This window comes from Parasteatoda tepidariorum, chromosome 3 (genome assembly GCF_982258835.1).
Source record: "Parasteatoda tepidariorum strain Cologne lab strain chromosome 3, Ptep-v5.0, whole genome shotgun sequence".
NCBI lineage: Eukaryota > Metazoa > Arthropoda > Arachnida > Araneae > Theridiidae > Parasteatoda > Parasteatoda tepidariorum.
In genome coordinates, this window is record NC_141757.1 from 53,885,635 (window position 1) to 53,912,409 (window position 26,775).

The 26,775-nt window shown below is 29.3% G+C and overlaps 2 protein-coding genes across 3 annotated transcripts; one reads left to right on the top strand and one right to left on the bottom strand.

Moving 5' to 3' along the window:
* Positions 1 to 1,408: 1,408 nt before the first annotated feature.
* LOC107447821 (uncharacterized) lies at positions 1,409 to 13,768 on the bottom strand. 2 transcript variants are annotated; one of them, XM_043051525.3, is made up of 4 exons: positions 13,332 to 13,768; positions 11,728 to 11,802; positions 9,352 to 9,388; positions 1,409 to 3,295 (listed from the first exon to the last, which is right to left on the bottom strand). In XM_043051525.3, the coding sequence occupies exons 1-4, from the start codon at positions 13,343 to 13,345 to the stop codon at positions 3,080 to 3,082; spliced, it is 342 nt and encodes a 113-aa protein (XP_042907459.1). In that variant the 5' UTR covers positions 13,346 to 13,768; the 3' UTR covers positions 1,409 to 3,079. The 2 variants fall into 2 exon arrangements, with proteins under 2 accessions (XP_042907459.1, XP_042907452.1); XM_043051518.3 differs by having other exon boundaries at positions 11,728 to 11,805; positions 13,332 to 13,735.
* A 24-nt stretch (positions 13,769 to 13,792) lies between these two features.
* On the top strand, positions 13,793 to 15,383 carry LOC107447820 (guanine nucleotide-binding protein-like 3 homolog). The gene has a single exon (XM_016062850.5). The coding sequence runs from the start codon at positions 13,985 to 13,987 to the stop codon at positions 15,296 to 15,298; it is 1,314 nt and encodes a 437-aa protein (XP_015918336.3). The 5' UTR covers positions 13,793 to 13,984; the 3' UTR covers positions 15,299 to 15,383.
* Positions 15,384 to 26,775: the final 11,392 nt, after the last annotated feature.

Consider the following 26,775-nt stretch of genomic DNA (forward strand, 5'->3'; position numbering starts at 1 on the left):
AATCTGGGTCTCAATAGTTTGGTCAGGAAAGAGGTCCAAAGTTAGGATTTTTCATTGTTAATTTTATTTTTTGCGCATTTCACCATATCTCGAAATTTTTTAAAACAAATTTAAAAATTTTTTTGCTTACAATTATAAATATTTACTATTTTATTTAATATTAGTGGGGAAAAAAATTTATTGTAAGGTATACTACTTTTTACATCATTTCAAAGAATATAATTTGACATGGCAAAATTTGAGTGAAATCGGTCGAATAGTTCCTAAGAAATCTAATTTCAAAAATTGTCACCTTTTGAAGTTAGAGGAATTGACCAAAACGCCCACATATATTTTCCATCCAACCACTCTCTCTCCCGTATGCCTGTTAAGGGAGAGTAGTGCGATTGTTCTGGTTTTTCAGTGGCGCCATCTATGGCCAAGAATTAGACTGCTACCACACCCATACGTTACACCCGTTTATAAGGCGGACCCATTCATACATCCACAGATCGTAATTTTGACCTGAATCAGAGAATGATCAATCTCTAATCCGGTACCCCCAGAGGTTTCGATTTGTTATGTACGGTTACTACTTGGGGAGTCTGATTGGCGGGGTTCGAACTCACGAACTCTCGGACATGGGCCCAGCGCCCTACCGAACACGCTATCCCGGTCCATCCAACCATTTATCATACATTTGTGAAATTGACCCTTTAGGCAGCAAACTTTGGAGCAAGATTAATTCATTCTATAACATTAAAGAATTGGATATACAGAAGGCTAGTCTTGAATACTGTTATTACATAAATGTTCGCATTATTCTGTTCAACTTCTGAATATGTAATTACAAATATTAATTTTTCCCTATTCATTTTCATAACTTTTAAAGGAAAAAAAAAAGTCTATGCAGATTTAGAAATATACACATATATTTGTGTGTTGAAATTTCAGTTAGTTTACATAATTGAGTGTTTTTCTGGATGGTGTTATATTGGAGTATATTTCAAAGCTTTTTAAAGACAAAAAGAAATTCAAAATAATTCATTTCTGATACATAAACTTATAGTACATGAATTCAGTAGAGTAGCCAAGATAAATAAAAATCAAAATAACTTGATTTGACAGTGGAATGATCAGCAACTAGTTTAGTCCTCAAGGTCTTATACTTGTTTTGCAAATGTGGCTGATTGATTACCACCTGTATTATAGTTTTTTTTTTTCCTATGTTACTCAATGAGTAGGAATTTTTGCCAGTATGATTAAATTATAACTCATTGAAATGCATTAGTTTTCCTTTATGCAAATTGTTGCATAAAACAAAAAAATAAGGTATAATTTTATAAAAATTTACACACTATTCTAAGTGAGATAAAATTCATAATATGAGTTATATAACTTTGACATTAGTATAAGGAAAAAAATCTGCTTAGATTTGAAAAGAATGATTTATTATTGCAACTATTACACAAAAAAAAAAACACATGAAGTCACTATTTACAAGGTAAATAAATATGAAATCTTCTTGCAATAAAAATGAAATATAACAGCAAGAGATTAAATAGCTATGATGCATTAATGACATGCTATGATAGTAAATACATAATAAAAAGAAATTTCATAAAGGTTTTAAAATTACAAATATAATACTACACTGAAAACTGCACTATAATTCTCTATTAAACTTACTTAAGACATAAATAAAGGAATTTAACATCAGGAAGAAAAAAAAGGGATTGATCCAAAAAGAGTTTATTTTACAGTTAACTATTTATTTTTTAATTTTTATCTCTTTCAGTTGATAATACTATCTTGGCAAAACTGATCTAAAATAATAATTAAAAAAAATATATAGTAATATCTTGACTAATATAGAATTGAGTTAACAAAAAAAAATTTCTTTTGTGTACTCTTTTTAACCCTTTAACTGTGTTGTTACTTTAGCAAGTTTGTAAAAAAATAACCTTGTGAAGCACTGGCAAAGCTATTTTTTTTAGGAAGAAAGACAACTAGACTGCACCCAAAAACAGAATTCAAATTTGACAGATAACACAAGAAAAACTTCAAATTGTAGTATACCTAGAAAGACTGAAGGGGGCAGTTTGGCCCTTCCTAGATTGTTAGTGTGAAGATAAATTAGACATCCGAAATGATAAAATATAATCAAAATTAATTTAATAAAAACATATTGGAAACTTTAAATAAATAATTCCAAGAAACTGAAATGGCAAGATATTACCTGATTCAAAACTTCTTTTGCTTCAATTTGTTTATTTTTGCATTTGTTTAGTTTTGAAGCGAATTTCCAATCAGGTAATTCATTATATACTTGTTCATCGAAATTTAATGGTATTTTATTCGATTTGGTTAAAGAAAATATTTGATCAAGCAAAACACTGTTTTTTTCAAGTATGTATACAATAGTTTATTAAATAATTGAATTTGCCTTTATCTATGAATAATAATTATAGATATCTTGAAATACCCTTGCTTTTATCAAGACAGGGGTACCTTATATATACCAAAGGGTACTTTATAACCGAAGCTACCCGGGATTATGGGATAGCTAAAGAGCCACTCTGGTCCTTCCCATCATTCATTCTTGGTATAGGTTCTATATATATATTTCTATAAGGCTAACACGTGAATGATTAAATAAGCATTTACATTGGATCAAATAATAAAAAGTCAGAGAAATATTCAAGATTTTCAGTAAGTTATTTTTAGAATTACAGGCAACAAAAAACAAGAGGATCCAAATCGGTTTCATCTGTCTTTCAAGTGTTAAAGGGTTATATAAATAAACAAAGTTTCAAGAGTAATAAATAGCAATAATAGAACAGAATAAAAAAGAGGCCATAAATCTATACAATGAAAGTAAAACATATTTACAAAATAGAAGATTTCTTTTTTTATTTATATTTTATATGATACACATTTAAGTGATAAATCTCGTTAAATGAATGAACACAAGGCAACACTCTCCTAGCTTTCTGTTAAATTTTCCACTCATTTATTGCCCATTCAAAAAGTCAAGCACACCTTTTGATATTTATAATAGTAATAGAAATAAATATAAATCTATAAATCAAGGAGGTATCTATTTTGATAATCTTTGCATGCGCATGGCGTGTGCTTCGTACAGAACACCATTAACTTGATAGTAATAAGGATTTTCAGAAGCACTTAGTTCAGGCCTGTAAGCACCCATCACATTCACTTCTCTTGTCATGCCAACTTCCCTTTGCATTTCAGGCACATACATTCCATTAAATATCTCCCGCACATTTCGTGCTCTCGGGTGCATTTCTGGAATCTACAGGGGGGGGAAATAAAATATCAAAGAAGAGTAACGAAAATAGAACAGATAACTACATCTATAAACACAATAAAATAAGATATATGTCTCTAAATTTGGAGAGTTTTAGAGTCAAGAAGGCACTTAGTGTAACGTAAAGGTAGACAATGACCATGTAAAATGTAACTTCAAACCAAATTTCTGACTAAAATCGATTTTTCAGTTTTTTAGAACAACTAAACCCATTGAGCTTAAAGGAGTAAGCTTAATTTTTTTTTTCTCTTCAAAGTGAAGTTGATACCTTTTTCTTCAAAACATAACTCCTTATGCTTTCTTAGGACATGAAGTAAATCACTTATGCAAAAAATTCACAAATAAAAGACAGTGTAACAAGCTCTCCTCTTTCCCCCCCACTACAGCGCCTCTGGCGGTGAACTAAGACAGTCTGCCAGGAACCGCCGTTAAGCACGGATGTTTAATTCGAGCCCAAAATCCCCTCTTCCAAATTCTTGTATTTTTTTATCCTTGTTTTATTTTTATGTTGTTTTGTCCTTTTCAATAAATATTTAGAGTTAGATAATTTCTAGTCTTTCATTATTTATGTGAATTGGTAGAAATACAAATAAACCAGGACTTCCCCTACAAAAATGACGCCCAACTCGTGGCCGAACTAACGGTTCCTTGCTGGCTCAATTTTTTTTTCAGAAAGCAAATGAACATCCTGTTCAATATGTGGAATTTAATGAGGTCATCCCGTATCTCGATTTCCTGAATTTTGCATTTCCCAGCTTACCCCAGCTAGACGAGGAAAACCGGGAAAACCCTTTCCCGCTCAACATTGATAAGTACAATTTTTATAGTAGTAAGATTTTCTATCGATTGATTTGAAACTTAATGAAAAGTATTATGTTGTATAGTAATTCTGTGTGTGAAGTTTAAATATATTATAAATATTTTGAATCATTCATTCTAAAAATAATTTTTATAAACTAAGAATCTGGTAGAGAAATATATCATGAGAGTTAACTATCTTTTTATGTTTCAAAATGAATATATATTGTGTAAAAGTTAAAAAAGCTGCATTCTAAAATATTTAAGCATTGATTTTTTTTCTCATTTAAGAAGTGTGTTTAAAATTATTCATCTATTTGAATATTATTTTATGAATATCACTTTCGATTACTACTTGCGCGTCTGGGAATCAGACACGATTCCTTCTTTATTGCTTTCTGTGGCGCCAAAACCACAGACGAATTTCTCTTCATGGTAAAAATGAGAGTGTTTGTAAACCGAAACTGAAACTTATGCTAATGATTATCAAGAACTTATGTCTTAGTTGTTGTTATATTGTATTTTGTTTTATTTTCATTGGTCTCAATTACAGAGATAAATTGAATTTAGCTAAGGTTGTAATAAAACTTGTTATTTAAAAGAAGAAAAAAATCAAAACTAAGAAAGAGGAAAAGAAATTTCAGAATATGTTGCTTCCTTTTAATTCATTTATGTAACTTGTAGTATAGTTTTATTATTACAATTTCTACTTGTTATTACTTAAAAAAAAAAAAGAAAGGAAGGAGAAGAATTTTTTTCTATTGCTATGCGTTTTATATGTATGTTTCTATATTGAATACACTTTAGTAACAAAGGTGGATAATTTTAATAAATGAAGAGTAGAGTATTTTGAAAGAAAAAAAAAAGGTTTTATTTTGGTTCAATAGAATTTTATCCAGAAAAATAAAAGTAAAATGTCTGTATAGTGTTTATACAGTATAATGTTTATTGTTCAAAATATTGATTTATTTACAATATTGGTGTTTTATATGGGAATTTTGTTGATGTACTGATAGTTATAATTCACATTACCACTACTTGCTCTATAATTAATACATCGTATATTTTCATTTCCCATTGATTATATTAACTGCTTCAAATTATCTCAAGTAATATTGTATGATAGGGTATCTATTATTAGAAACAATTTAAATGACATTTCATTATCAGTGACATTTTAAGACTATTGGGGGTATTAAACAATATCTATTAAGTGGTGCTTTCACAATCTGCTACAATGACATTTTTAGGAAAGGGAAAAAAGGTCGATTTATGTGTATTAGCTGAAGAAATGGGTCTCAAGGTTCCCCCCGATGCTAAAGTCATTCAAATTAAGAAACTGATCACAGAAAATGAAGCATACGATGAAGAATTTTGCCTCAACGTGTTACAAAATATTATTGATGACAGAGTCGAAAAAGAAAGAAGCGAAAAATTAAATAGAGAAAAAGAAGAAGAACAAAATCGAATATTGAAAGAAAAGGAACAAGAACAGAATTTTGAGCTGGAAAAATTACGTTTGCAAATTGAAGCGCAAAAATTCATGCAACCATCATCTGGTTTAACAAGTAGTTGTCCTGTCAACTTACAGTTAAAGAAATTACTACCTGAATTCGATCCGAAAGAGGACTATATGGTTTTATATCTCAACTTATTTCAACGCCAACTGAAATTTTTAAAAATAGACAAAGAGAATTGGGTAGCTTATTTACTTGGTGTCCTGCCAAACGATATTGCTCAACTCATCGCAAGAGAAGCAGAAGATAAAGCCCAAGATTTTGACTATATCAAAGAAATGCTTCTGAAAAGATTTAAGTTAAGTGCAGAAAAGCTTCGACAGTTGTATGCCACTCACAGAAAAACACCTGAGAAAACTTGGAAAGATTTTCATTTTGAACTCCAAACTTTTTTCAAAAATTGGTTAATGGAATTAGACATTAAAACTTTTGATGAATTAAAAAACTTGATGATCGTCGATCAAATGAAGAAAAGAATTCCTCCAGAAGCTAAAGAGCACTTCTTAGATGTCTGGTGTGAATGGAAAACGCCTGAAGATTTAATTGAGAAAATGGATGCGTATGAAAATCTTCGTATGAACAAAAAAGATTTGCAGAAAACAAAAACAGAAAAGAAGCTTAATTTGAAGCAAACAGAATCACAAAGACTTTATAACCATAACAAGTATTCGCGTAGTCCCAGGGTACAATATGACCAGAAATATAACATGCATTCTTTCAGACAAGAAAATAGGCCAAATACTGGAGTTCAAAGTCATAACAAGCAGGACTTTTCTAATTATGAAAGAATTCCGCGAAGAAATGATTTTATGTATGATGATCAACATCATAAAGTAAACAATGACAGATTTGAAGAGAGCAGAACTGGTAGAAGGTACTATAGATGTGGTGAACCTGGCATTATCAAATCTCGCTGTCCTAAATGCAATCCATCTAGCACAAACTCTTCTCCCAGTGTTGGAAACGTCCTCTTCCAGTCATGTGTAGACGAATCATCACAACTAGCTATATTGAGTATAACAGTAAATGGACTCTTGGGTACTGCATGTGCTGACAGTGGAGCAAGCCATTGTATTGCTGGAGAACGGTTGTATCAAATTCTCAAACAAGAAGGTGCAGACTTTCAAGAGACCCAACTCACTATGACACTTGCTGACGGAGAAAAACGACAAGTGGAAGCCTTCACTACTTTGGTAGATATAGGACTTGAAGGAAGAGTCTTTAAAACAAACTTAATTGCATTACCCCATGCTAAAGAAAATCGTACTCTCCTTGGTACAGATTTCCTTCAAGATGCTGGTATCGTCCTTGATCTAAGAAGTCGCAGATGGTTTTTCAACGATTTTCCCCGACGAAAATTTAATTTTGCTGAGGAAGCCAATTTGTGTGATATCAAGAATACGCTATGTGCTGAATCCAATACTTGTCAACTGAGAGAGGAAGAAGGTCAACAACTGTCAAGTGAAGAAAAAAACAAACTCAACACCCTGTTGAAACAGTATGAAAGAATCTTCGAACCAGGGGGAGATGCTACTCCATATGCAAAACATTACATCAATACTGGTGATCATCCTCCTGTATCTGTTCCCCCGTACAGATTACCTCCTTCTAAGAAAGAAGAGTTGAAGAGACAAATTGATGATTTGCCTGAGAAAGATATAATTGAAGAGTGCGAATCACCTTACGCCGCACCCGTGGTTTTAGTTCCTAAACCGAACGGTTATAGACTCTGCGTGGACTATCGAAAACTAAATGAGAAAACTTTACCCGATACATATCCATTACCCAGAATGGATGATTTATGGCATGATGCAAAGACATGTAAATATATGTCAACCATTGACTTAACAGCTAGCTATCATCAGGTAGAAGTTAACCCAGCTGACAGAATTAAAACAGCATTCGTCTGTTCTTCTGGCACTTTCCGATTCAAAAGAATGCCTTTTGGTTTACGTAAACGAGGCAGACTAAAGACTCTTGATACTGACCCAAAAACCTTGATGACCCTCAGAAGAAGCCAAAAACGAAAAAGTGCTGGTCCCTCAACGAGACGTTTAATCGGAACCAGAGGGGGAGTGTAACAAGCTCTCCTCTCCCCCCCCCCACTACAGCGCCCCTGGCGGTGAACTAAGACAGTCTGCCAGGAACCGCCGTTAAGCACGGATGTTTAATTCGAGCCCAAAACCCCCTCTTCCAAATTCTTGTATTTTTTTTATCCTTGTTTTATTTTTATGTTGTTTTGTCCTTTTCAATAAATATTTAGAGTTAGATAATTTCTAGTCTTTCATTATTTATGTGAATTGGTAGAAATACAAATAAACCAGGACTTCCCCTACAAGAAGAAATTAAAAATTTTAAATTCAATGAACACTTGCAGACTTTGAAATTCAAAATTTTTCAGTACTTATTAAACAAATAATTATATATCTTTTTTCTTTTTGTACAGAATTATCTTTAGATAAACGTGTTTTATAAATCTCTTGATCAGCTCAAATAATTCCAGACGTATGGTAAAACATAAAAGTTTAAGGGCTACTCCACCTGGCAAAACTATTAAAATCAGATTTTTACCAATTACAATATCCTAGAGGCCTCACTCTTCAAAAATGGCAAAATTGAACATTTTTTAATTGCATTTGTTCACCGTGACTTAGAGGCATTGGCTGAAACATTTATTAAAAACTAGCTGAATACCCATTTTTTTGTATGGGGTGAATATGTTAATAACCAATAAATCGGTACAAATCAACACTAGTAAATTATGCATAAAGCTGAAAAGCATATACTAGCACAATTGATCATTTTGCTAACATAATTCAATTTTTTTTAAATTTACGACTATTTATTCCCTTTTCTGGAGACTTTAAGTTTTTAGATGAAGCAAAGTACTTTTTATTCAGATCATTTCATCAAAATAAATTAGCTTCACAATTCATCCATATTAATCTTCTGATTGGAAAATTTAATAATTTAAACCTTCTTTCTTTTTCCTTCATAAAATTACTCAAGAGTCTAATAATTCTGATACAATTAATATAGAATAGATAAGACTCAATCAGTAGAATACATTTTACAAATAGTCTCCCATCACAGTAAATAATGTAAATTTACAATTTTTTAAACCAAATGCAAAAGCTGAAAATAAAGAATGATAGAAAGCTATTGTTTAGTCACAGAACAAAGATGCATGTTGATTAAAAATTATTATTTCAATCTTAGAACTACGCAAAGTTATAAAAGCCTTGTAAAACAGATCAAAAGTAATTTAGGTATTCCATTTTTATTTTATGCACTGCATATAACAATGAAATTATGAAAGCCGATATATAATAAAATTATATCTTTTAGAATATATTTATTGAATCATACATTTTTATAAAATATGGGATGTTATATCAATGAAAAAAATTTTTATGATCATCACTATCACCTCCTAATTTTTAAATTAAATTAGTATCAATTTAATAGTTAAATGCAAATGCTCCTAAGTAATTAGAGGTGTTATTGATAAAGAAAAATATTGCAATTCATACCATCTAAATTTATCCTAAAAGTGGTTTGTTAGAAGTAGCTAATGTTTTAACTTAAATGATACCAAAAATTTGATAGTATAACTTATTTAATAATCTCATCTTAGGTATTACAGATATAAAGAAAACCAACCATGTATAAATGAAAAACAAATTATTTCATCAATCAAAATCTTAAGATGTTTATAATACTTACAGTATTTATTGGTGCACTTGGATCTGTTAATCCACTCCTAAGCAAAATATAAATAAAGCATATTACTATACGCAATTAGAATATCATCAAATTTACTATCAAATTTGAAAAAAATTACATAAAACTTTTTATCACATCATGAATTGTTCAAACGTCTCTTTGTTTTTGACAGTCACACAAGAAGTAAGCATTTGAGAATTGCCGACATGACAAGTTAAACTATCAAATTGACATTTATCTTGAAATCAGAAAAAGAATAATTGCAGCCAATCGCTGCTTCTATGGTTTAAGATCATTATTGAAATCTCACTTAATAAAAAGAAAGAAGGAGATTTTACTTTATAAGGTATTAATCAAGTCAGTTTTGACTTATGCTTCAGAGACATGGACTTTAACAAAAAGGGAAGAGAAGTTATTAGCAACCTTCGAAAGGCAGGTCCTACGAACCATCTTTGGCGCTATCCTCGATAGCAAACAACTGTAGAAAAAGATATAATTTTGAGAGGGAGAAGGGCAGAATGGGAAAAGCTTCTGAGGTAGGCCCAGACTCACAAAGGTGCCAATGCTGATGATGATGATGCTGCTGATATGACAAGTGTCCACACAAAAGGAAAAATTTTAAAGAAGAGGTATTTACTTAATGACAAAGAATTAAACAAAATATATGATACTAAATGGGGTACCATATTATTTAATAGGCTGATAGAATCTTATAAGCATGTCTAAAATAAGAAGTAAATGCTAGAAGTAGTCACATTAAATTGTTTAAACACATGATTTATTCCTAACAAACTTTTCTCTTTATAAGTAGGGCAGTTGAATGAAAAAGGAAAATACACCATAAAACAAATATCTTGCCAAAAACTCCAACAATGTCAGTAGATATCAAAACTTCCATCTGGTAGGTAAGAGAAATGCATAGTAAAAACACGCAAGTCTACACAGTTGTTTCTTTCCTGTTCTAAAATTGAGTGTAATGATAAGTGTCTTCATCCAACTTTTGAAATTGAAGCACACAAAGAGTTGCACGGGTGCGTGGATGAGAGATCACGCAAAAAATTTCCCCACTCGGCAAATTTGATTGGCTGCTCGGCACAGTTACGAAGATTAAAGTTTTGTTAATTAAATTAAATTTGAAAATACAAATGAAATTCTGCATGACAAGTTTTACTTTGACAGACAGATGGATACATATCTCAAGCATAAGGTTTCAAGTCAACTCTACAGATCAAATTTTAGATCTTCAGAACTGTCCAGTACCTTACCCATTGACCAATCGCGGCACCTCTTGACTAGAATAATTAAGTATGAAATCGCTAATTTAGTAATATATTAGTAGAAAAAATTAACATATTGTGAAAATATTAGCAACAGAATAAATTTTTTTATTGAAGCTATTGAATTACGTATTTATTAATTTATGATTCGGCAAAATGGGAATGCCCCCCTCCCAGAAATATAAGTTTACTATGTCCCTGAAGAGGTTTCTTTTATTTCTTGGTGGTTGAGGGTGCTGGTACATATTAAATTTATCATCACATGTCTGAATGAGTGGCAGAAAAAATTCTTAAAAGGATGCCCATGCAGATCCATTACATTGAGCCAATAAGTTATATTTGATTGCTTGAATTGATGGTCTGATCATGGAAAACCAACCAGTCTCAGAAATTTGGATGGGAAACACTTTAATATTATACAACTTAGAAAGTTCTTTTAATTGTGACTTCCATATCTTTGGTGATTTGAAGAAAGACATTGGTTGATGCCGGCATTGCTTGGACTATGAAGCACAAGAATGGGTGAATTATAGATCAATAAGCAACATATCTCTTTCTATAAGACTGGAATTAAGCATATCGTTTCTCAACGGGGTATATGTATCAAGACTTTGGTAATTAATTTAAAATAAAAAAACAAAATGCAATGTCACTTTAAAGCAGATGTTTAGTTTTCCTTTGTCTGCTTTTAAAAAATAGTGTAAAACAAGTTTTGAAGAAAAATTTTTAGATTATATTTTGTAGGATCATAAAATTTTACACCTAGAAAATATACAATATGCACAATTTTACATCTTCCATAATAAAACAGCAAAACATTAAAGAACAGTTCTACAAGGTAATATAATGACAATTTTTAGTAGTAGCAAACTTATTTTTTTAGGAAAAATCAGTACAGTTTTATAGTACGAAATTCTATTTTGAAAAAAAAACATAGAAACCACAATTACTTCAAGATAATAAAACAATTGAACTTAACAAAATATTCCATTCTACATGAATCCTCACAAATTAAGTGAAGTTATATAAAGATTTTACATTATTAACATAAAAAATTATATGGAAAACTGATAATATGTTGAAGAAAATTATCACAAACCTGATATGGAGATCATTAATTCTCTTTGAAATAGGCATTAATTCACAACAATCTTCTTCACATCTAGGGCGTTTTCTGCTATGCACAAAAAAAGAATGCTTTACAAAATAACATTTCAAATTAACATTATCATTTTAAATTAACATTATAACTTTTAATTTAGAATTGTGAAAAAAAAGGCAAAATAATTTAGAAGCTATGCTATATGCTTAAAATTGATCTAGTAAACGCTGCTGACACTACATCGGTCAGAAAATGTTTTTTTTAAATGATGGAAGAAATCAGAAAGAGATACATTTTTTTCAAAAATTGTCAGATTTCAAAAAGTTAAACACGTTATATAAGTGTTTTTAATTAAACTTTTTGCAATTAAGAGTAACTTTATAATAAATAAAAATATAAACTTTTCCTTTTAAGCAGAATCCTGTCCATAACCAAAATCATATTATTCTTCCGAAAAAAGGACAAAAAGGTGTATAATAATTCAAAGATATATATGGACCTGATTTATCCTGAGTAGCAAGAAGATGATGATAAAGATATAGATATAAAATTTGTTGACAGGTAAAACAGTCATCTTTTCATTTTGAGGCGTAGCAAAGCTAACTATCAATCTAGTTTATCGCCAAGATATTAATATTTGCTGCAACTTTGTTCCAAATCTAAAAAAATACCAATTTTGAAGCATGTTCCACTTTCTCACTACATTGAAGCAAAGCTGGTTATTTAATATAATCGTTAGAATATTTTTCCTGGCTCAAAATAGCAACGAAAATCGAGGTCAATATTTACCGAATAAAGAAAACAGTTAAGAGGCTCTATCCATCTCACATTGCTCATTCACATTACAGTGTATTGAATAATTGCACTAGTTCTTCACCAGTAAAAAATTCATGTAGCAGAGTTTTTTCATGGTTTCTATGACAAAACTCTCTAGCACTAATATCTTTTTGCAAGATACTTTTAATAATAACAATCAGATATGTAACTAATTTAAAGGAACAAAAGCACTGAGTTTATGCAGAAAAAAAACTGTATATATATTTTTCAACTGAATATGTAATATTTTTTTAAAAATTCTAATAATATAGGCAATATTCATGTATTTTGCTGAGAGAAAAGAGACCTATTTGTTTCTATTTTTGCATTTTGTAAATCATCATCGCATAAAAGGAATAGTTAAAATTCGCGAAGTCCGTAGCAGTAAAATCAACAACGAAATCACACAAAGTAGTAAATAGTAGTTTATGGATAGAATAGTAAATTGCAATAATAAAACCTGGTAAAAACTGATATCAAATAGAAAAGTTAAAACTAATACAGTATTCAGGAAAAGCTTTGTTGAAATTAAAACCATAGTGCTAATTTTCATATAAAGTTACATGAATAGGACTTCATACATTTTTAAGAAAATAACTAAAAAGACAAAACTCTCTACTATTTTGGCACTTATAGCAAGACAACATATGAATATTAGAAACAAAAGATGAACAAGACATTTAATATGTTTCAATATTAACCTAAATTTCATATAAAAAACACTTATTTCTATTATATTATTTTAGTTTTTATTTAAAATTTAATATTATTAGCATTAGACATACCTGCAGTGTGTCATTGTTTCTGATTATAAATAGATAGTTCAAAAATTTAATTAAAAACTTGAAATTTTCCTATCATTTAGTTAAAAAAGAGAAAATGTTGATTTTAATCCAATTAGTTTGTAAAAATAATTGAATTTGAAAAAGAATTCCACTAATTTACAAGGACAAAAACCTGCTCGCTCATCGCCTATATTTGTTGATCTAAATTCTTTTCTAAATCGTAAATAAATAATAATAAAGTGAACATTAAAAATTGGATATGAATCAACTGCATGTTCTGAGTAAACTTAAATAGTGCGTGATTTTTCTGAAAATGCTATAAAATTTGAAACAGTATAAAAAACATATCAGTTCGCAAAATCTATTCAGTTCTGCTGAATTAAACTTTTACGACGAATAGAATTACAAACTTCCTTTTTGATGCCAGATATTTCTGTATCGAATTTTGAAGATGCCAGATAATAAAGTGTAAAACTTAAGTCTTAGGAATGAGGAGGAACGATTGCTTGTAACCGTATCTCTTTTCATTTCCTATGTAAACACCATGGTAAACACGTGTGTTTGTATTTTGTCTTGATTTCCTAGAAAGTGAAGTATTTATATTCAAAAGAATCTTGAAAATTTGGCTTGACTAATATTTTAAAATATCCAAAATGCCAGCTAGAATGCATCGCAAACAAAGCAAGCAAGTTCATTGTCGAATAAAATACAAGAGAATAAAAAAAGCAGCTGACCATAAACGTAAGCTCCGTCGAGAACAGAAGAAAAATCCTAATAAATGGAAGCCTAAAGATCCTGGCGTTCCAAACAGTCTTCCATTTAAAGATGAGATTCTTAAAGAAGCTGAGTTGAGAAAACAACGTGCAAAGGATCTCCGCGAAGCACAAAAGGCTAGTAGACTTAAACAGCAGATGGAAAATAGAGGACTTGAAGAACTCGTCGATGAAGCTGTTATGAAGGATAGTGAGTATGAAAGTAATATTATTGAGTATAAACCAAAAGAAAAGAAAGTGAATAGTGAAAACTTCAAGTCATATTACAAAGACTTGAAAAAAGTAGTCGAAGCAGCTGATGTTATTTTGCAAGTTCTGGATGCCAGAGATCCTTTGGGTAGTAGGTGTCCACAGATTGAAGAAATGGTCATCAGTAGTGGAAAGAAGCTAGTGTTGGTATTAAATAAAATCGATCTGGTTCCTCGAGCAAGTCTTGAAGCTTGGCTAAAATATCTACGCCAAGAACTGCCAACTGTTGCTTTCAAAGCTTCAACACAATCACAGAATACAAACCTCTCTCAATCTAAGGTTGCCGCTATTCATATCAATGAAAGCTTAAAGCAATCAAGCAGATGTGTTGGTGCTTCTTTTCTAATGAAAGTGCTAGGAAATTATTGTAGAAGCCAGAATATTCAAACCACAATAAAAGTGGGAGTTGTTGGCTTTCCTAATGTCGGTAAAAGCAGTGTCATCAACAGTTTGAAGAGATCAAGATCATGCGGTGTGGGTGCTACGGCAGGTGTGACCAAGTCTGTTCAGGAAGTATCGTTAGATAAACACATAAAAATCTTGGATTCTCCCGGTGTTATTTTTGCAAAAGACTGCTCTGCTACGACATTAGCACTACAAAATGTTGTTAAAGTTGAAACATTAAAAGATGTTATCACACCCGCTGAGGCTGTCATAGAAAGAGCAGGTCACACTCAACTTCGGCTACACTACACCTTTCCAGAATTCACTTCGACCCATGAATTGTTGTGTTTGTTAGCCAAAAGAATGGGTAAATTTAAAAAGGGTGGCATTCCCAATGTTGAGGAAGGTGCTAGACGTCTAATTAATGACTGGAATAGAGGGTATATTAAATATTGTACACATCCTCCTGAGGTATTCAAGCCATCTACATACATAAGCTCAACTTATGTTGCAGAAATGAGCGAAGCATTTGACATTTCTAGTCTGGAAGTCTGTAGTTGATTGCAGCGTGCATGGTACTTTTTGCTAAGTTTAAAACTTAATAATTTTCAAACTTATCATTAAATGTTAATTTTTTTTAAACCTCTGTACATTTGTCTACATTCCTTTCGTAATTTGACATTTCTATGTTTTATAGCTTTTGAGCAGCAAAACAAAGTTGAACACTTAAGCTTAAGACAGTAGTAAACCTTGTGATTTTTTAATAGAGAGAGATAATATTTTCGTCAACTAATATTTTTGAGTTTATATTTCGTAATATTTTTGAATGCTTAATTTTTTAAATACGACAAATTCACTTGGTACATTGAAAATGTTAAATATATATGAGCCCACTACCTTATATCAACTTTGCACAACTTGCAGTTATGCTTTTTCTAATAACGTTAAACCACTGGGAAGGTCAAATAAAAAATAACAAATAGGCAACATCAAAAAAACTTTGTATTATTTGAACTTTATTATTTGTATATGCTTTATCTTTCAATTTTGTGCACGATTTCGTAGTGTTCTTCGGTACAGTTTTATTTATTTCTTTTTTACCCAGTGCGAAGGACAAGAATTTCACCAGTATGAAACAAAATGCTGCTTCTTCCTTCAAAATGCTTATAATGCGTCTAGAGGTCCTACAAAAGAAAAAAAAATTCAAAACTTAAAACATAGATTTGAAAAACAAAAAATATGTAAAATTTTCATGATGGTTGAAACATACATGTTCTCACTTCTAAGGGCCCAGATATGGTTTATGAAAATTAATAGATGGTAAAACTTAAAATAAAATGAAAAATCATATATAGTTCTGAAATTTGAGTAAGAATCATATAGGGCATCTAATCAAATTAAAGTTCTTTTAAAATAATAAAGCAAAATTAAGTTTTGAATTCAAAATTAATGGAGGAACTTGTGTAGCTAATTGTTTTGTAAACTTGAGTTGGTCGAGGACAATAGTATAATTATCGGTGCTAAATAATTTTAGGTATAGTTAGCTTTATTTTGATGACTTAAAGTTCTAAGAAAGTGTTTTAATCTAACAAAGTAAAATAAACAAGAAAAGCAGTGAATAAAAAAATATACATATATTGGTAATTACTAACTTTATTTTAACTCTGCGTTAACATCTGCATTTCCATTTTGTGCGTGATTGAGTATTGGTGATTAAAAACGATTTATGCTATTTATTTTTTTGTTAGACCCCATACGACGAACATGTGCAAATAAAAAAGTAATGCTATAACTTTGCTTTTTTATATAGATCATTCTACAACTTGAACATTGATTTCCTTGAATCAATTCACTAAAATTGCCTTAATTCTATATATAATAACAAATAGTTTTTATTTAAAAACATTTTTCAGGTAGACTGAAAAGAAGAAAATAATATTAGTTTTGTCAGACATCAATCAAGAGCCTAAATTTCGGAAAACATAGAGGAATTTTCGATGGTGATTGAAGTTAATTATGAGAGTGGCGAAAAAAAATTTTTGTCTATAAATTTTCTTTTCTTTTTATCTAACTTAAATTTATCAATCGAAATTTTGAGCTATTTCCGACGCAAATCTAACAGACACAAAACTAAAACGAGAAAAATAAATCTTACAATTAAGAGACGATAGCAAATACTTAAGATGCATGTATCTTTGATGCTTGAATAAGTGATTTAAATTTTCTTCCTCAGTGTCATTCGTACAAGTAAGTGATGTACTAGTTTTCATTTAAAAATTGTTATACCAGAAAATTTTTAATGAATAACAAAAGTATACGAAATGTTTTTGCTTCTAAAAAAAGTTAATTTGTGATTAATTGTTATTCTTTAAAGTTTTGGTAAGAAAAAGATTTACATCTTTCTTTAAAATAACGTAATGTTATCTTATTAAAATTTCTTTGATGCTACAAGATGTTTCAAAAATAACTTTTGTCCATATCTTACCCTGAAAATGAGAGGGAGACACTTAACAATAAATAAAAAAATATCAGAGATAATAATTTCTGATGTTTTATGCAGAAATAATTAAATTTTAGTTTTTTCTTTTTTGATGACCACATAAAAATTTGCAGATTGAAGCAAGCATTTGCACGTAATTAGAAGGATGTAATAAATTAACATATTTTCTCTCTAAATTCTGTAATAAAATGTTGAAGAAAAACTTGATAAATTTGCAGGTAATAGTGAGATGGCAGAAATAGAATTGTTGACTAGAGATCCTTAGAGTGGCTGATCCAGTCATTTCAAAACAATAATCTTAATTGGAAGAAAACTGGGTTAATCATGATAGATAAGGAAAGATACTACAAAGAGGGAAGTGCTTAAGGAGAAATTTGATCATGTATCTCTAGCCATTTGTTTATTGTAACATTTGAAAGAGAGGTATCTATTTATCAATATTAAACATGAAAAAAAACTTGAAGGTAAAAAAAAAAAAATTGATTGAAAAATTAATTAAAAGTGAAATTTTTTTTTCATTTGTATCATTCTTCAGCATGAATTTTTCCTTACTTAGCTTATATTAAGCAATTGCAGAAACATCTTTATAATTATAGGGTACAGCAGTCCTTGCTCGTGATCCGACTGATCTATTATTCTTTTTTTTAAGCAATATTATTATACATAGATAGACCAAACTGTCGGACAATTCGACAGTATTTCGGACAGCAAACTTATCCTAAAGTCCTAAGCTACCAAGAAAAGTAATAGAGTAGAGAGGACTAGTGTGGGCATTTTTTACAAATTTGTCCACAAAAAAAAAGGAAAACCTTATTAAATATAATTTTTAAGTCGTGATGTATTTTTTTAACAGTGATTTGGGCGTTTTACTGCTTTTTTTATTTTTATACCTGAAGTTTTTCGGGCCCAGTGTGGGCAAGGTATAAATCAGCCAACAAAAAAAAGTGGGCACGTCCCTGAAATTTTTATATTTTGAACACCCTTCCTCGGGAAAACTTTTTCTTGGAGGTACTGTTTTGTGACATGCTATTGAAAAGCTATAAATACTTTTAAAAAATAATGATTGTCTTTAACTACCATTTATTAATTCTAATCTATTGTCTATTTTTTTTTAATTTTTTGACTAAAACATACTTTTTAAAAAAAAAATATTTCATTTGTCAACAGTAATAAACATTTACAAAAAAAAATAGAATGTATTATTTAGATGCTAATTAGAATTAACGTATGCCTAATATAGGTATTTCTTGCTATACACTGGTAGTGAATTACGTGAAGCAATAGAAAGTTATGAGTTTTCATAGATTTTATAATTTACAAGCTTGCCTCTCGTATGTATGTACTTTTCCCCCCTCTCATTCTGACTGGAAATTCAACCTTGTATTCCATTTGTTTTATGAAATACAGATGACTATGATTATAAGAAATAGGGTTTATGTGTGCATCGGTGGTTTTCTAAAAATTATGCAAGATTCAAAAAGTTTTTCCTCTAAATGAATTAGTTATGTTTAGTTAGCAATAAAAATTGAAGAATATAACCAAAACAGAATAATTTTTTTATTAAATTCATTAGTAAAATGTTTTCTCTTTATTATATTTGACGAACAACAACATCAACCTATTGTATTTAAAATGCTGTACTTAAGTTTTTACACACCTCTTATCACAACTCGTGAAATTCTGTTCTGTTAACAAGGCTTCAATTTTAAATTTCATATATTTCTTTAATACAAAAATTCAAATACTTAAGTAAATTAAAGAGGCAATGAATCTATCTTATTTTTTGGTCTATACAAATTATAAATAAATACAGGAGTAGAAATTTTCTTTCTTTAAAACACTTTAATTGGAAGGTATGAAATCGCAAAAAATGTTTTAAAGTTTAAATTAAAATCCTTAGCTTATATTTTAAAGTTTAAAATAAATAAAAAAAATTATTAAAATGAATTTTCAATTTATATAAATTGTTCGTTTTTTAGGAATGGACCCTTATTTGTTCAAAATATAGAAATCTATTGAAAAAAACTAACAAAAGACTGGAGTATATGAATGGTAAATTAAAGACGACCATCAAGCCCCTTTCTTCATTAAGCAAATTCAACGAAAATTTCTTCATTCTCTTAAATTTGTTAAGAAGTAAAGCTATGGCGAAGTCAGTTTTGACAGCCAGGTCATCTGTGCTTGAAATATATGAAGCTTTGTACTCAAAGCTACTTTAGACGCAAGCTTTCAACTTAGTTTCAAAAAAATATGAAAGAGGCCGAAAAAGAAAGTAACAGAAGTAGACGGGCAGTTTTATTACTCGTATGAAGGGATCATGCATCGAGTATCCAGGGCTGATTGCCCTGTGGAAAAAATCCGGATTTTTTGCTAACAGTGATCCGGAGATCGAAGGTCCAGACGTTTCAAAAAATCATTGATCACAGAAGTTTCCGGAAATCAAATTTTCAAAGGTGGAACTTAAAAACACAGTTTATTTTATTTATAAGGGAGAGCCAGAGAGATACTTTATAAGCTTATATTCATGATTACTATTAATTTTTTATCAGTAAATAGTTGTTATAATCATAAACTCAAGAAAGAAAGACATATTTGTAAATTTTAATTACTTCTCCAGGTCATCATAGGTATGTGTAAAATTTTAAAAATATTTTAAGTAACCTAAGAAATATTGAGAAAAAGGAAAAGAACCTTGCTTAAATTTTTTTCAATTTAAAATATTTTTTTTTAACTCGAGAAATTTTCCAGAATTTTGACTTATGCTCACAATCAGCCCTGAGTATCCCAAACTTCTACTTAATAAGGCTGGCCTCAGGAATGAGGCTGTACGAGGAAAATTTAGTTAATAAAATATGGACAACAGACTATAATATAGGCAACAGTTGCGGGGACTGCTAACTGACTGATTTTCTGTTTTTATTTCTAGTGTTGATATTCTATTGTTATTCGAATATTTTAATTTTTTTTTATTTGTTGTTATTCCTTATGCATCTGTTCGGAGTGTTTTTACACTCCAGCGACTGATGTACACATCCAGTGCTGCTGCTAGAAATAAAAAACTAAAAAATAAATTTAAAAAAAACCCAGCTACAATATAAAACGTCGCAGAGTCTTTGAAAACAACACCAGTTCAAATCCCCCAGAAATAAAACTATGCACCTAACCAAAAGTGGTGGCTAAATCAAGGTAAAAAATATAAGGAGTCATTTCTTGTCACAAATGAGTTGGCAGATGTCAAACAATTAGACTGGAAGCAGATATGTTAAAAGATTTAGAACTGATACAAGAGATTAAAAAATAATGACGTAAGCTTCAAAGCCAATTATAAATGATCTGATTAGACAATTTATAATATTTTTAGTCATCGGAAGAGAAACAATAATTTTAAAATATCAGTTACGGAGTCACCACGTTTTGCTGCTACTTTGACAGGTATGAAAGAAATAGCTAAAATTTCAATAACTGCCGTTTTCGATGTAATAGAAAATCTTGATATTAATTTGGTATGTAATAAAAAAAGGATGTGCAATTTGATTTTGAAAATGATAAAAAATAGACTTAATATTAGAACTATTAAAAAAATTCAGTTAATCAGCTCTAAGTTTTGCTGAAGCTAAAATTGGGTAAGATAAACGAAAATTTATATTAAAACTTGATGTGTATGTATACTCTTTTATTCGTTGGAATCCTCTAGAAAGAAAAAGTGAGTAGACTTATTTGATTTAAATTAACTCGCATGTGTCTGAAAAAAATATACCCTTGCAAACCTTTCTTGCAGCGATTTTTAAATTATAATTATTGGACGATTTAACCACCAATTTAAAAAAATATCAAAGGAAGCTTTTATTTTATTAAGCATTCAGTTAATCCCTTTACCTCAGTTAATATGTGCATTGACATTTAGATTTTTATCCGATGTCATTGATACGTGACACGAATATGGTTGAAACAGATCTAATGACACGCAAAGAAATCAAATTTTAATTAAATAATTACCAATTTTGAAGAAGATAATTCGATAGCTCCCTAATTCTGGCCACTAATATATATTTAACGAATCCTAGAATAAAAAATATTGGTAGGGATCAAATTAATATTTAGGAGAGAAATAACAAACATGCTGTTTAACTCTGATCAAAAACATGATATAGCGAGGTTAATAAGAGATGAAGGATTAAAATAATCTGAAATTCATTTAATCGGAAACAAAGATTTGTAGGAAGGGAAGCAGAATAGAAATCAGTTTATTGAATCAAAACATAGAGGCAAGTTCTTTATAATTCCAAAATCTTGGAGTATCAGTTTTATAATAAAGCATTTACTCTTGATTTTTGTAGTGGTATAAATGTTTTTTTTTAGATAACCATCATATTTTGCATTACATGTAAAGGGGAACCAGGAAAATATCTTTCAGATTGTTTGACGTTTAAAGTATTCCACCTAAATGCTCAGTAATCTCAATGTATTTTTTTTTATATAATGAATAATTTTTTTAGCATTTCATCTTTGTGAATATAACGAGATGCTCTTTATATTTTTGTTATTTTTAACTCAATTCAAAAATCAAAGAAATTAGCTACGTAAGTATCGGAGTAAAACCATATTTATGAAAGTTATAAAAATAATTCACTTTAGTTAAGATTAAATTGAAATTAAAATTATCAAATTTTGCGTTACACGCTAAGAAAAACCTTGAAAATGTTTTTCATGAAATGATTGCTTTTATTGGTAGTAATTTAAATGTCGGAGTACAATCATATTTATGAAAGTTTAAAAAAAAAATTTTTTAATTAAAATTAAATGAAAATAATCACATTTTGTGTTACACGCAAAGGAAAACCACGAAAATATTTGTCAGATTTCTTGATGGTAATAGGATTCCATCTAAATCTTCAATATAGCAATGAAATCATTTTTTAATAATCAATAATTTTTTTTAATCATTTTTGATATATAGCCTATCATCTTAGTAAATGTTGTGAAATGATCTTTTTATTTTTGTACACAACCCAGGTATTAAAGTAACTTTTAATTTAAATACAGGAATTAAATTATGTTTTGAAAGACTTGATTAGAAATGAAGAAAATGATAAGAATTTACATTACTCACAAATGAAAACCATGAACACGTTTTAATAACAAGCTAACTGAATGCTAGCAGACATTTATGAGACTCTATCTCAGCAGTTATTAACATTTTCCAGTTTATTGTTCGAAATTTAATGTTTAGGGCAGCTTAGATTGCTTGCAAAAATGTTCTTTATTTTATTTTATCTTTCTTAGTTATTTTTACATTTATTTTTTAAAAGCACTTTAATTGTTTTTTTTTATTTTTATATAGATATTTTATTTCAAGCATTTGAATTTCAGAACGATATAAAAATCATTTTTAAGAATGTATTAATGTTTCCTTTTTAAAATTTACAAATTTTTAAAAAAATGTGTTAATAAAAATATAATGTAGAGACCAGTGATGTCAAAGTTCAGTGACGTACGGTTGGTACACACAAGCAATGGAAGGGATACTAGCCTATATTCTTCGACTGAATTGTCAGAACGGAGTTTAACTTTAAACCTGGTCTGAATCGCGAAGTTAAACCTAAACCAAGCTGCAATGTGCATTGCAGAAACGAAGTTTAAGGAAAAACGAAGGCAGACGAGTTTTAAACCTCGATCGTCTGCTTACAATCCGAAAACGTCAATCTCGCTTTCGTAGCTGTATTGTTTTTTATCAGTTTTAAAATGTAAATGCGTGCATATTATTTGGCCCCCAATGATTAGGGGCCACCTTAAAATGGATTTTTTGAAAATAAATTTTAAAAAATTAAGAAAAACAATGATTTTTCAAAATGCTATGATTATTTTTTAGTTCTAATTTTAATTATATTAATTTTAAATATGCTTTCCTAAATGAAAAGATAGATGAATATTTTTATATTTGAGTAAATAAAAAATATACGAGAAAATTTTTTAATCTAAGGGCCCCAAAAATTTTGAATGGCCTAGGGCCCCGCGTACGCTTAATCCGGCCCTGTGTCTGTGTATATTATATTCAACCCTTTTCGGAATAATAAAATGCGAGGGATACGAAATTACAAATTTAGGGATTGAATAAATTAAGATTTTTCTTAAAAAATCATGAATGTTTGAATAGACCAATTACTGATCTTAAAATAGTGCTATTGTTAATAAAAAGTATTGGATTCTTTACATGTTATTAATTAGTTATTGCTATTAATTATTAGTAATAATTATTACTATTAACTTTATTTGATAGTTTCAAACATTGATTATATTTTTCAAAAAGGGGAGTTTCATTTATTTATAAAATTTCTTATCTCTTAACAAATGTTCTTAGTAGCAGTCAACTAATTTTCAAAGAACATAAATTATCTTTTTTGATTTGTTTGCTACATTTTTCTAAAGCATTAAAAAAGCATCTATTATCAAAATGTTCTAAATTAGAGAATAACAACTTCATGCCATGAATAAAAGTTACTGTGCATGTTATAATTCTCATTTTTATAAATTTTAACTAGATAAATTATAGTTACAAGGGATGGAAGTTGAAAAAAACTGTATAAAATATAATCGAAAATTAATTTGTTGAAGACTATATTTGTGTTTTTGTAACACTGAGTGCAAAGATATTTACTTATAGACTAACTTACTAAAATTTTCTTAAATTTTTAACGAGATGAATTTTTTATTACCGCAATATGAGATAGCAATAATTTTTCGTTCATGCAATACCAAAATTTTTTTGTATTGCTTTTTGTGTTATGTTAAATCACATTTAAATTTTTTAAATTTAATTGACTGAAAGTCATTTAAGATGTTGAAAACTGGTTCTTCTTGGCTCTATCAACTAAGTTTGACAAATAGGTTGCATTAAAAATTTTTTCCTGTGTATATTGTCAATAACTAAATATCCAGGAGATAAACTTTTAATGCTATGGATGGGTAGCCTAATGTAAACAATGACAAGCGTCCTTAAACCGGAAGAAATTTAGAAAATTTCCGGTGTATCCCTCCGCTTATGTTATGACTACGAGCATAGCCACCGAGAAATAAGGCCGCTGAGATCATCAAGGTCTTTTAGTGACGTCACATACTGTGGGGATATGCATAGCCACCGAGAAATAAGGCCGCTGAGATCATCAAGGTCTTTTAGTGACGTCACATACTGTGGGGATATGCGATTAGCCGCCAATTTCAAATATTTGTACTTCATTGATTAGCAGTATCGTTTGCTCGCCGGTTGTGTCGTTTTAAACGATTCCAAGAAAATATATGTTGCATTATTTTACAGCTTTTAACAATGCCCCTTACGTGTGTAGTTCCAAGATGTAAAGGGAACTACAAAAATGGGCCTAAAGTATCCGTATTTAGGTTTCCAAAATGTGAGGAAATTAAAAGAAAATGGATTAATTCCATCAAACGAGACAGTTATCAAATAACCGTTAATAGTCGAGTAAGTGTTATTTAGCATTCATGTTTTAATATTCCTTTTTGCAGACTTAATAATAAGCTTTTTAACTAAATAATGAAATAAGTTGTATTTAAGAATTATATTGCTTAAGGTATTGTTTATTGTTAGCAAAATTTAGAATATGAAACTAGCAATATATTCGTACTTTTGCAAATCTCTTAGACGTGAAATAAAACAAATTTAAACATCATTTGTCGTATTTAAATGTATATATAAACAAATATAAGATGTCATTAAGAGTTAACATTTGTATTATTTAAAAAAAAATAGTAAAAAAGCTTTAGTTATACTTTTAAAATAAAGAAAAATTCATAACAATGTGGATTGGCATTTGAAGCTTATTTATTCTTAACGATAGCTTACGATCATATGAGTAAAATTTCATAAATATTTATACTTGAAGTCAAAAAAACTCCGATACATTAGATTATATTAATAAAAAAAGGAATTTAATTCATTGTTAGACATTTTAAGTTTTGTATGTTCATGCTAAATATGTTATGAATCTTTCGAATACAGATGAATTGTTTTCGTGTTAGCTTATGCTGTTGCCTTACATATTTTTTTTCTATTTTATAATCTGTTATTAAATATTGTAATTTAATTTTAATGCGTCACATTACCCAAAGATTGCCAAAAGTGTTGAAAAATAATTTATTGCTTGAATAAAGTTGTCAAATAACACTCTGAAAAATATTTATCTTTGACTACAATTTTTATAAATTAATGTGCATTTTTTGACAAAAAGACTGTAATTTTTAAAGCAAAAACGAAAACTTTTTCACGTACATGCTTTTTTGGTGTTTGCGTGTTATTTGAATCCTAGTTCTGTTAAGGTAATAGTTTTTTTTTAGAATCAGCCTAATTTACTTTATAAAATAGGGCGTTTTGAAAATTATTAAACCTTTCAAAGCATGTTACATGCGTGCATTCGATATATATATATATGTATATTTTTTTTCGGTTTTGCACATAACCGTAGAAATCGTTCTAATAGATAAATAAGTGCACAGATTTACGGTAGTAAATATTGTGCTGATAATAATTTTTTTAAATGTTGCTGAAACTTGCAATTTTAAAAATTGGGAAAATTGTATAAAATTTTTTAAAACATTTGAGCAATATTGTTAATTTTTGAAAATTAATTGATTTTTCATTTGACTATGTGTGTAATGTAAATGAAAAAGTAGTTTCGTTTGCATTACGTACTGGTTGTGTTCTGAAGTTTTGAAAATTGAAATTTTATTTGTAAAAAAAATTTTTCTCACATTTTTATATACAGTGTATTCCACAAATATTGCCGGCAAATAAAAATGAAAACTATCGAAATCTATACACTGGCTTTTTTATATAAAAGTAATTAGGCAGATTTCGACAACGTTTTCTTATTCCTCCTTAATAATTGACTAACATCTCTAATGAATACATTTTTTTTTATTATCAACAAAAGTTTTTAATATATATATTAAATATTGCTGCAAATTAACATTTCGTACCAATTCAGGACAGTGACTAATATATTTTATTTAATATGTTGAATTTCGTTTTAAAACTCGTACCTGAAACTGTTTCGTTTTGTATCATTTTCTCCCTCATTTTGTGAAATACATTGACGAAATTTTGTCCTATTTTGACAAGGTTTGTGAAAGGCATTTTCGTGATGAAGATTTTATAAGAGAAGCCCATGGATTCGATGAAAAATTGGGCCGGAAAATTGTGGTCCCATTGCAAATTAAAAGGCTTAAATTGGATGCCATTCCATCAGTATACACATTAGAAAATAATAAATTATACAATAAGGTTTATAATAAGGTTTATTCTTTTGATATTAAAAATAGTTATGAGGAATCAAGATTTTAAAATTAAAAGTATAAAATTTCTTATTAAATTTCATTTCTTCATTTCTATTGAAAAGCATCAAGAAGTCCTACATGTTCATTTTATAGAATTATAACTTTAAACATATCTTAAAAAGCTAAAAATTCACCACTTACATTTTTTTTAAGTGCTATTAAATTAGCTAAAGCAAAAATATATTACGTGGCT